This window comes from Myodes glareolus, chromosome 9 (assembly GCF_982192425.1).
Source record: "Myodes glareolus chromosome 9, mMyoGla1.1, whole genome shotgun sequence".
NCBI lineage: Eukaryota > Metazoa > Chordata > Mammalia > Rodentia > Cricetidae > Myodes > Myodes glareolus.
In genome coordinates, this window is record NC_142034.1 from 52762847 (window position 1) to 52775396 (window position 12550).

The 12550-nt window shown below is 42.9% G+C and overlaps 1 protein-coding gene across 1 annotated transcript in view; it reads left to right on the forward strand.

Moving 5' to 3' along the window:
- Positions 1 to 12550, forward strand: part of LOC148120907 (NACHT, LRR and PYD domains-containing protein 1a-like) — a 57167-nt gene that overhangs the window by 31220 nt on the left and 13397 nt on the right. Inside the window, exons 4-9 of the mRNA XM_087910374.1 lie at positions 3285 to 3455; positions 4198 to 4368; positions 5585 to 5674; positions 7809 to 7900; positions 9141 to 9240; positions 10606 to 10829. Of these exons, the coding sequence (XP_087766500.1) occupies positions 3285 to 3455; positions 4198 to 4368; positions 5585 to 5674; positions 7809 to 7900; positions 9141 to 9240; positions 10606 to 10829 (848 nt within the window). The remainder of the gene's footprint in view (positions 1 to 3284; positions 3456 to 4197; positions 4369 to 5584; positions 5675 to 7808; positions 7901 to 9140; positions 9241 to 10605; positions 10830 to 12550) is intronic.

The following is a 12550-nucleotide window of genomic DNA, read 5'->3' on the forward strand; positions in this document are numbered from 1 at the left end:
ACCTTCAGGGGTATCCTGAGCCAAGGAGACCTCAAAGCCTGCCCCCAAAGTGACACATTTCCTCCAGCAATGTAGCCCACACTCCAACAAAGTCACACCTCCTAATAGTATCACTCCTTTTGAGATTTTGCAGGTCAGTTAAATTCAACTACCACATCCACATAAAGTAAAATATAAATAGCCAGGCAGTGGTGATGCATGCCTTTAATCCCAGCACTTGGATATCAGAGGAAAAGGGATCTCTTGGGAGTTTAAGGTCTACTTGGTCTACAAAGTAAATTCCAGGACAGCTATGACTGCTACACAGAGAAATCCTGTCTCAAAATCAAAATTAATTAATTAATTAGTTAATTAATTAATTAAACGTTTTAAAAAAGATCATCCTTTAAATTTTAGTATTTGGTTTTCTTAACATTCTTTGGTTTTGTAAAAGCAAAAGAAAATATCCTATGCTTTCTTTTTCAGTCAACATTGGCCATCTTTAATCTGTTTCAAGACTTGTGGTTTTACTTTGAGTTTGTTACCTCGTTTAGTTTACAGTGTTAGTGATGAAATGCTACACACAGCAGATCCTTACCTACTCGCAGCCCCTTGCAGTTTGTAAGTTAGTCTGGTTCAAAATTCATGGTTCTCCTGCCTTTGTATGATTAGATACTGACATTAAAGGAATGCCTTACCATTCAGGGTGATATTCTCTCTCTCTCTCTCTCTCTCTCTCTCTCTCTCTCTCTCTCTCTCTCTGTGTGTGTGTGTGTCTGTCTGTCTGTCTGTCTGTCTGTCTCTCTATCTCTCTGTCTGTCTCTGTCTCTATCTATCTGTCTGTCAATATGTGTATTTCTCCTCTCCCCCTTCTCTTAGAAAGCATGTGAACCAGCACATCTGTAGAGGTTATGCCCATGCTCAGCCTCCCACCACAGAATCATTCTCAACCACCTCTCCTGAGCTCTCTTCCCACCCCCTTTCCAGTTTTCCTTTATGAGACACAAGAATTCTGCTCCCAGTGAAAGCAAGCACATTCACATAAAAAGGAAGAGGCTGTCGGGATTAACAAGGTCCCCCCAAGTACTCCAGATTGTAAAGAAAAGATACTAGCCACCTGTTCACACCCATGGTGCATCTGTACTTCAGTCTAGAATCAACTCCTAGACTGCCCAGGGTAGTGAAAGAAATCCAGGAGTCAGTGTGCAAATCTTTTCTATCTGAAGCGTTTGGGGAGGAGAGACTCTTATACACTTTCCTGATAGTTTCCTTTCTATATTTTCTTATGGTGTTTTTCTGAAGATGCTCATCTCATGATATTCCATCTTTTTTTTTCCTTTACAGCTTAAATAGCTTCAACTTGAAGTTTCTCTCCTGCACAAACTGTTAGGTCTATTATCTCAGGCTTACTATTAACGAGGTCATACCACTTAAATTAAACCATTTCTATCATTCTATATTTTAAAATAAAGCTAGTGGCTTGTTACCTCACATCTTGCTTCTCTGGTGACTTCTGGTGTCTCCCTGACTCCAACCTTTTTCTCTTTATCTACTTGAATTTCGCAGCTAGCTATATTTGCCCTGCCACAGGCCAAAGCAGATTCTCTATTAAACAATGATAATAAAACATATTTATAGCATACAGACATGCAGAGGGGCATCCCACCTCAAACACCCCACAAAATCTTTCAGGCAGTACAGGAGTTACATTTGAAGGTCACATACCATTTCTTAAGTAAATGATTAAAATCAGAGTCACCCTGACATCTCACATGCAGTAAATCTAAACAACCTGTCACAGAGCAGGGAAGGAGCACTTTTGCTCACTTAGCTCCCTAATTGGTGGGTTGTAACTTGCGGCTGCAAGGGAAGGATCAATCACATAATTTCCCGTCTTGCGGTATAATATTATGAGGGATTTTAAAGAAATCATGATTCTAAACTGCTGGAAAGCACCCCCCCCCCAAAAAAAACCAAAATTGTGTACTTACAACATATGTGACTGTATTAGCTGCTTCTACCTTCCCTGTATTCTCCCAGGAAGGAAAAAGGCAGTTTACACCAACTCACAACTAAGTAAGCATTTTGAACTGATACTCTGTAATAAGAAATTGTAAATTCTGGATTACCTATGACTCACAGAGTCCAGTGTTTCTCTGCATTCTTTGAGTCACTTATAAAGTTTTGTTTGGACTCATTTTACCATAAATCTGTTAATATTAGCTCAATTGACATTCAACAAGGTAATAGTAATCTAAATCCATTTAAAATCTTAAAATGTATTTTCTGTACTGTGTGTGGCATTAAGCCAAGAAAATGGAAACTTGTAACTCTTTCTTGGAACTATAAAGTCAACTTATTTTCTGTATATAAAAAACAGTTAGTTTGCTGAATTTTGAGTCTTCAGGGTACATGTCCATATAAGAAAACTGATGTTAGGAACTTGCGAAGAGAGGTAATCACTGTCCTAGGTTACCAGTCAGACCTAGCAAAAGATACTGCATGCAGCACTTAGGTTGCTCTGCACTTTTAACCTTAGTTCGACAAATAAAAATATGTCCTTGGACAGAAAATTGCCTTTCTTGGAATTGTTTATCTTAAAAACCATTAGCAAAGCACCTGATCTAATCTAAAGCTACTTTGAAGCTATTGCCCATCTGGTCTGGTAGTTGGGGAAAAATTCGGTTATTTTTATAGGCATTGGTTTTGTATCATTTCTACATGCATTTTATTCATTAGAACTCTGTGGAAGCTAACATTATTGATATAAATTAGACAATACAGCTTAAGGAGGAGTATTCTTGACAATCACCAGATAAAAATGCCGAGTAGGTCAAGATGTATTCATGAGATAAACATTCTATGATGCAGGGAAATTTGAGTAGCTCATATGAAGTTACAGATAGTGGCAAAAGATATTCTGGAGTCTGTAGCCTCGGGGCTTGGGTTAATGAGGTTTCCCATCAGAGAATATCTTTCTGGTACGTTGACACCTTAACTATTAACTATCATCTGCTGCTCTTTTGAAAATGACACCGACACATCCAAACTGAGTCAGAAGCAGCCATACAAAATGGGAACACAGAATGCTATGATAAGGGTGTAGATGAGAAACCACCCAGGAAAGGATCTAGATGTTGGAGCAAAGGAGCAGGTAGAAGCTGGTGAATCCTGGGGATGGCATATTGGGGGCTGATGCTCAGGCAGATAGACTCCTTCTGTGCCTTGTGGGTCTGTGCACATCAGACAACGCACACATGAGTCATTTCTCTCATTGCCTCCTCTACCAAATATCTCTCTTTTAGGTCCAGGTGGACTCCGATCACTAATGCCACTTGGCAGGTTCTCTTCTCCAATCTTGAGTTCACAGGAAGTCTGCAGGAACTAGACCTAAGTGGAAATCCACTGAACCACTATGCAGTACGGAGACTCTGTAGGACACTGAGATGCCCTGGATGTCAACTAAGGACAGTGTGGTGAGTCTGATTTGGGTTCTTCCCTGAAGCAGAGATGGATGCAGAGAACAGAGGCAAAAGCTGGGTCTAGGATGAAGTTTCATATTCATTGCAGACTCACCAAAGCCTCTGACCACACCTGTAACCGAGGCCAGAATGTTGTGTTAAAGAAATGAAAACAGATTCTATTCTTAGAGATCATGAAATACTGACATTCATCAAGGACCCCCACTAGCTATTGCTAACGACAGGACCATGAGGGCTCCAGTGAAGCAAGCATCCTGAGGAAGTGGCTGCGGGAGAACTGAGGAGCACAGAGGAGGAGGCTAAATGAAGCAGAGGGAAGAAAGCTCCAGGCCAGGGAATGGCATCCCCACTTCCTCCTGCTCTCTGCACTTGCAACCACGTTCTTCTCTATGGACTCCATCTTTACTAGGATTTCACATGACAAGTGAGATCATGCCCTAGTCTATGGCTGGTGAATGACATATCAGATGGCTCTTGAAATACACCAGTTAGTGTTCCTGGGGCTAGAGGAGCTCTGCCATGGCCAGTTACAGCAGAGAAGTGGGTCTCAACCTGTGCTCCATGATTCTGCAGCTCTGTCCTGGGAAGCATGGAATTATCTGCCCAGACTAGAAAAGGCACTAGAAAAGCTAAGCACTGCTAACACCGCATGCCAGGGCTCACAAAGGGAGACCATAGTGCAGTTTCCAAGAGCAGTGATCCCTGGAGAAGCTGATGGTGAGCATCTCCCATGCAGGCTTGTCAACTGTGGCCTCACATCCAGCAACTGTGAGGACCTGGCCCCAGTGCTCAGTGCCAGCTCCAGCCTGACTGAGCTAGACCTGCAGCTGAATGACCTGGGAGACCATGGTGTGAGGCAGCTGTGTAAGGGGCTCAGGAATCCTGCCTGCAACCTCAGAATCCTGCGGTAAGTAAGACCCCAGGATGCCATTCTGGACAGGGGGAAAGAAGGGACATGGGGGTGTAAAAATATATGGGATATGGAAAAGAAATGGGGCAGGGAATGCAGAGTCAGCGTGGCTCCTGACCAACTGTGCCACTTATACCTGAGACTTGGGCAAGTCACCGTATTCTGTATAATTCAGTTTTCTCATCTATCAGGTGGAATGTCACACCCACCTCATGGATTCTAATGACATAAAGTGTACATATGTAAAAACAAATACCAGGTAGATAGCTGGGCACTGTGTAGTCATATGTATTAGCAAGGCTATTACCTTACCAGACTCTCAGGTTTGCCTTACTCCAGGACAGTGATTCAATCATTTATTCATTCATGAATACATTGGCCATGCATCCATATCAGGACCCTCTGAGCTAAGCACTTGTCCAGAGCAAACACACATGGCTCTCTCCTGCTAATGCTGTGTGGGAAGAGAAAGATAAAGATCTCCCATCAGCCCATGACACCATTGCCAAACTCTGCTGAACACTATGGAGTCAACAGTATTGTAAGAATGTATTGTTGTAAGAGGGCCTTTACAACAATTTATTTATTATCTATTGGATAGCCCTTGAGTGCTTCCCATAGGCCTGACAAAGAAATAGACTTTGGTTGGGCCAACCTGGAGACAACAGTCTAGGCAAAAGAAGAGTTGGAGAAAGCTCTATAACAAAAAGTGACTGAAGCCCAGGATGGTCATGGGGTTTCACTAGAGGATCTTGACATGGTTCTCTGTCCAGAATGTCTATAGGAATATGGCCATGACCTCCATCTACTAAGAATGCTGATAGCAACTCTGTGACCCATTGTCAATATGAGTCCCCTCATCTACGCCCATGTTCCCTTCCCTGGGAGAGTCTATTTCCAATGACTAACTTGTGGGGGAGGGTTAAGAAGGGGCACCCCCAAATTTCAGCTCTGGAAAGTTCCAAAGTTCCTCATTCTGGCTTCAGATCCCCCTGCACACTGACAAACCCCACTGAGACTGTGTCTTGGACACATCTCTGTCTGCTAAGCCTGCTGTTCTCTATTCTTTGTCTTAGATTTGGATCAAGAATAAACTTAATAAAGCTCCTCACTTGCTCCAACTATAGACAAAAGAGTCTAGGATCCTGGACCCTGAGATCTCATGTTCCTGTTATGGATCCTAGAAAAAATTAGTCTACTCTTATGCTTGTAGGCTGGACCAGGCCCATCTCAGTGACCCAGTGATGAAGGAGCTCAGGGCCCTGGAGGCAGAGAATCCACAGCTGCTCATCTCCAGCACATGGTAAGGGGTGGACACAAAACTCTTACTGGTCAACTCAGCCTCTATGTGGCTGGTCCAGAGCTGAGGTGGGAAAGGTGTTTGCCTGAGTTGATGGCAAAGACAAATAGAGTCAGGCAACCCGGAACCACAGAAACCAATGTGAGGAAGGGATCTGTGTGATGGGGAGGCTTCATTTAGTTTTCAGCAAAAATACAATTATATAACATGCCTACATAAATTCTTTGATCATAAAAAAAGAATGTGAAAGGTGAACTAGAGGTGGGTCCTCTGGGCGCAGCAAGTATGACAATGGTAGGCACCAACAGACCTAAACACTGGAACAAGGAAAGCCAAAACTACATTTTCAAAAGATACAGAAATTCTCAGAGAACAAAAATTCACCATGTGTATCACTTTCCTAATCCTAAACCTCAGACACACATAAACACAGGAGTATATAAATGTCATACATATGCACGCACGCACGCACACACACACACACACACACACACACACACACACACACACACACAAACACACATTGCACTATGGGATATAGAACCTCAGGCTGGAAAAGTCATTTTCCACCCCCAGGTGCTGAGTTGAAGCCCCATGTTCTCCTTGTTTAGTCAATTTCAGTTCGTGACCAAAATTCCATCTGTCCTCAAGTTCCCAGCTGCCATGTCACACGTGACAAAGGGGGGTCTCCACATAGGATGTGATCTACTTATTGAACAAACATTTGTGCAAGACCTACTGTACATACACTGTTTGGGGATCTGAGGAAACATCAGTGAACAAGGCAGACAGACCAACCATTCATTATCTCAGTCTGGCAGTGAGAGGACACTTGTTCCCCCACAGTACACAGAATTGTTCCTGGGAACCCTATGAGTGCAGTGGTAGTCCGTCTGACTCCATCTGAAACTGAGGTGAGCTGAGGTAAGCTCTGAAAAATGAGAATAATAGGGTAGATAGAAGAAGAAATTTCCAGAAAGAAGTAGAGGATACAGAAGCAGAGAAAGAAGAGTTCCATTGAGGGACAAGAAACCATGTGTAGATATCATCAGCTCTGTCTCACCATCATCTGAGTCCTCTACAGAAATGCAGGTTCTCAGGCCACATTCCATCCCCGCTAACTCAGTATCTCAGATGTGACAGCTTCCTTCAGTGAGCTTTCTGATTTAGCAGGCTGTTCAGTTAACATTTTAACATAGTGATTTGAGAGCCTCTGGTCTACATTTGATCAGGAAAGGGTGACATAGGAAGGCCTGGAGGGGACAGAGGCCATAGCAAGAACTAAGAACCACCCTAAGAAGCTTCTGCAACTACCCAGAGGAAATGAGAGGCATTTCAGCACCTCGGTCATGAAGAGACATCCTCACCCTTGGTCAGCTACTATGTAGAAAATGAACTAGAAGGGACCAGATCAGAAGCAGAAATACCTGCCAGAGGATGCTGAAGAGGTTAAGATCAATGTTCACACCATCCAGGGGCAAGGGTGGAGTCTGTGAAGGGAGAGAGTAGTGAACAGAAAGTAGAGATATTTAGAAAGTACTGTGTAGGTGCTTAGCATTCAAGGTGGGTGGTTATTAGATTGTTTAGTGCAGTTATAACACAATGTCTGACACTGGGCAATTAACATCAAGAATTGAGATTATTTCTTGCAGTTATGGATACAGGGAAGAACCAGGGCATGGACCCTGCATCTAGAGAATCCTTCTCCCTTTTCCATCTGATTGTGCAGCTGGGAGGTTTGATAGTAAGAGACCAAAGTGACTTTTGTGACGATTTCTGTCAAGACACAGGAATCTACTCCTGTGATGATGCCATTAACCCCTTCATGACAGCAGAGCACTCGTGACCCCATTGTGTCTTAATCTTCAACCTGTCACACTGTGACATTGGGGTTAACTTTCTAATGAGTAAACACTGGGGAACACACTCAAAGCAAAGGAGGGGTTGAGATGATCCCTGTTCTAGCAGCATGGATGCCTGAGAGGATGGGGACTTCATAGAGTTCTGGCCCAGAGAAGAATCATGGGACCAAGTTCAAATTCAGATGAGTTGAATTTTATATCAGAATATTATGTACACAGCTCTGGTTTTTATGTTTTCTCCTGACATCTGAAAAAAATAACATGTTTGGGCATAGGAAGCCACCTGTGATGGTCCCTACTAAGAACCCAGGTGGAGAAGAAATGAGTGACAACCTGACCTCATTCAAGCAGCAGAGACTACAGTCAGGTACGTGACAGGTTCAGTTCCAGACCATCATGGTTGCCTATGAAGGGGCATCTGTGGGAGGAAGTCATCACTAATTCATTTATTTATATATCTTTTTTAGAATTTAATGAACAAGTACTACATTTATACCATTGCCAGCCCTCAGTCTGCCTGCTTCAACAATTCCTGTGTCCTACCATCCAACTCTGTCTCGAATTCATGAGCTGTTCTTCAATATTATTGTTAAATACATGTATATTTACATACATGTGTATATATAAATACAACCCGATGAATCCATTTACAGTTGGTCATATATATGCTTCATGTTGACCGCTTGGGATTAAGTGCCTATTAGGAATCTCTTCCTGGAGAATACTGATTTTATCTCTCTCCTACTAGTTATTAATTTTTTATAAGTTTTCATTTAGGAGTAGGGCACTATGAAATCTCTCCCATCCACATTTGCTTATCAACTAGTGTTGTCATTGTGAAGATCTTGCAAAGAAAAAGATATTATTGAGATTTCATTGACACAATGTCCCTGTTTTATACAAAAAAAAAACATTATCTGCCACAGATGTTCTTGAAGTGGTCATCATTTTTATGCCCCTGTCTCTGACATGGAACAGTACAGTAGGCTCTCCACATAGTGCCACCCATGTAAGGCATTCCGCACCTAGAACTTAGAAGGAATACTGCTTCCTTCTCTCTCTGCCTTGGTGGGGGCCAGCTGATGACCTTTTCTCAAGTCTGTGACTTGCATTCAGCTCTGTACCAGGACTCTCTGTCTCATTCCTGGCTGCTATGGCCTGGGGCTCATCTTCCTATCACTGCTCATCTATATTTTGAGCAACGTTCTTTTATTTGTTTAACATACCGACTTGAGACACACTAGGAAAATCAATATATATGGACCAGTAAGAAAGAAAACACTGCAGCTGGCATGGAGGCAGGTATTATGGTGGGATAGTTTCTTAAGGAGTACAGTGGAAAGACAATAAAACAAAATGCTTATATATATATAAATTAAAAGTATGCAGGAAGGCTCATGAACAGTGATGAAAACTGTGGGCACACTTCTTACTAAGACCTAGGCTGGAAAACCTGGAAAGTGCTCAGCCATGGTCCAACACTGGGGAAAGCTGTGGAGATGAGACTGGACAACACGGAGTGACCTCTGTCTGGCATCTTCTAGAGAACTGGTGTTCATAATTTGCACCACAGATGACCTTCCATCCACATTCTCCTGCCTCTCCAGAACAAAAACGCATGGAAGCACTGGGGACTGAAGATGACTTCTGGGGCCCTACAGGACCTGTGACTACAGAGGTGATTGACAGAGAAAGGAACCTGTACAGGTGAGTGAGCCCTGCCTGGAAAAGGTGACTTTCCCCAGCACACTCTCCACACATTTTTTTACCTAGTTTCTACTGTGTCCTCTCCTCCCCTCACTAATGCAGGAGGCAGGGCCAGGATGGGAATAAGAAGTTTGAACTGTTGTATAAATGGGTATCTTTTTCATATTTTTTTCTAAATGTGCAAAACGAGAGAGCACAAGAAGTTCCCTGTCCAATTACTCAGCTCCAGCAACCATTTTTCCAAGTTTGTTTCAACAACTTACATTCCCCCTTTGTCATCACTGTCACAGTAGTGTGAGTCCAGGACACGAGATTTTACCCGCATACATTTTCCTATCCATACACCTTCCTTTTAGTTAAAACAGGACCTCGTCTTCCATAACCAGCACACCATTACCAAATCAACAAAACTGGCCAGGTCCTTCATTCCATCTAAACAATCTGTACTCAACCAGGCTCATGATCTGAAATGTGGACTTTCTGCTGGTTGTTTTATTCATGCTGTAAGCAGCATTCCTGCCATGATTCTATTTGGTTTCTCCTGTCCTGTAGATTTCCGTCAAATCCTTGTAGTCTCTGCACTCCAGCTTACTAATAACCACTGTGTGCCAAGAACCCACTAGGAGTTGAGAACAAGAGGATGCATACTGCAGCCCTGACCTCTGAGAATTATAGTCTCATGAGTGATGACTGACTATACCCACAGTCACAGTATCTGACATAACCTGGATCTTCCTCCAACACTGTCACAGTCACTGTCTCAGCTGGAGAAACTGTCACTTTAACTTCCTCCCACAGAAGCTGATACCTGTCCACCCACCTGTCGCCTGGAGAAAATCTCTGAAGATCTTGGTAAAGCATTGTTTCAGGGCCAAGGATTTATCACTAATAATTGCATATGGACTCTTATTTTAGGGAAATATATTCCTAAGGAATATAAACACTAAAATCTGAAGAAATGTGTACCTTAGTGGTAGAGCCCTTGCCTAGTGTTCACAAGGTCCTACATTGAGCCCCGGAACTCTTCACACACACACACACACACATACACCACGTTCATCACCATCATCATTATCACAGGAATAGCTAACAGCTCCTGATGTGTGTCACCTGTAGGTTTATTCCAGAACACTCAGTAGTCTCAGGTCTAGAAGATGGTGTTGTCATTTACCCCTATGTACTAAGAAGAAGCAGATTTGGGTATTCAATGACTTATTTAGTCAGGGATCCACCTACAGACAACAGAGAAGCCAAAACTAAGAGCCATTTGGCTGAAGCCTGTTGTGTTCCCAACCCTATAGCTGGTCTGCGTCCAGCAGGTGAACAGAGGTGGTGTTCACTGGTGTCTACCTCTCCCTCTTCTAGAGTTGAGTTCCCTGTGGATGGTTTCTACCACTGTGCCAACATAGGGCTCTCCTTTGTGGTAACAAGGGCAGTAACCATTGAGATTGGATTCTGTGCCTGGAGCCAACACCTGGATCAGACTACCTTGCAAGACAGTCACATGGTGGCTGGACCTCTGTTTGACATCAAGGCTGAGCAGGGAGCTGTGGCTGCTGTGCACCTACCTCACTTTGTGAATCTCCAAGGTAACCAAGGGAAGGATAGGGAGTAGGGTGGAGGCCAGGAGGTGATGGTACATGGCTTTGATCCAAGCATTCAGGAGGTAGAAACAGGCAGATCTCTGTGAGGTCGAGGCCAGTTTGGTCTGCAAAGTGAGTTTCAGGACTGCCAGGTATACAGAAAAAAAAACCTGTCTCAAAAACAAAGGAGTTGGGTTATGGAAATGGAGGAGTTGAGAGGTCATATAGGACAGTGTAGGGTGATGGTGATGAGGAAAGGTCTATGACTTCTTTAGCAGGGCAGAGCAGGTTGTGAAGGTGGACACTAAGATGTTTTGTCATCCCTTTTTCTGTGAAGTATTTTCTTTGAAGTACATGTCTCCAAGCCTTATACTTTATTTCTGTGTTAACTAAAGAGACCCTGAGTGGAAAGTGATGTTCACTATAGCTATATTAACTGGTAGTTAATAAGTGCCCTTTACACTGCATATCTCACAAGAGTCCGGCAGGAAACAGAATAAATTCAACATTGTGAAGAGATTGTTGGAAAGGAAAATAACAAGGATCATTTGATACCCAAAGTCTATCAACACTCCACTACATTGCTTCAGGCAGGGAGAAAATGATGTCTTCAGATTTGATTTGAGAACTGAAGCCACAGAATAATGGTGTCCAAAGGAAAGAGGGGGGGACTCATAAATTATCCCAACCTCAGTCATCACCAAAGATTCCTTCAGAAGATATTTTAGTAAATATAAGATTTCATATGAAATATCTCATGATGAAAGCCGTTACTACAGCTCTCTGGAGGCTGAGACAAGAGAATTTGGAATACAAGGGCAGGTTAGACTATACAGCCAGACTCTGCTTAAGAAAGGAAGACACAACAACATCAAGGAACCGGGCGTTGTACAAGTGGCTACTGAGGTCAGTTACTTCTTTGGCTACAAATCTACCATAGACACTAGGAGAATCCAGCTCACAACAGAAGATGTTCTTGTTATAAAGGTGATGAGCAGCCACAAGAGGGGAGAACCTCAGCTAAAGAAGAATTGAAAAGTAAAATAAAAACACAGGCTGCTCCAGCCAATTGGAGAACAATGAATAGAAAACACGTTAAGCATCCCCAGGTTAAAAGATATTCATAGTTCACAGCAAGTCCACAAGAAGAAAAAAAAAGACGAAGAAATCATTCAGGACTAAGGTGAAAACCTCAAAAACAGATAAAAATAACAGTGACATGCACACACACACACACAGAAGGTCCTGAGCTCCTGAACCTGACGGGGAGCACTGCTACACGGATGGGGCCTCCTAATGTGTCCGTGGCCAGTCCAGCAGCTCCACACCGAGCTCCTCGTCTCCCCAACACCTGCCCCACTCTCCACTCAAGCTTCTTCCCTAGAGGCCACCATCTTTCCTGTTTCTTACTCCCTCTCTAAGACCAGACAATTTCCCCACTGAATACTGTAAGGAAATGATTCTGTTACAGTGTATGGAAGCCACATACATGTATGAAGAACAGTCACTGGGCCAGGTGGTAGCACATACCGTTAATATCAGAATTTCCAAGGATAAGGCAGAAGAATTATGACTTATATCCACAAATATTCAGTATGTCCCTGTTTCTAAAACCCAAAATGAGAAAAGAAATGAAATAACTTGGTAAGTTAGCGTCTTGTTTAAAAAAAAAAAAAAAACTTCTGGTATTAGCAAAATTCCAGCACCCCACATTACCCTCAAGTCCT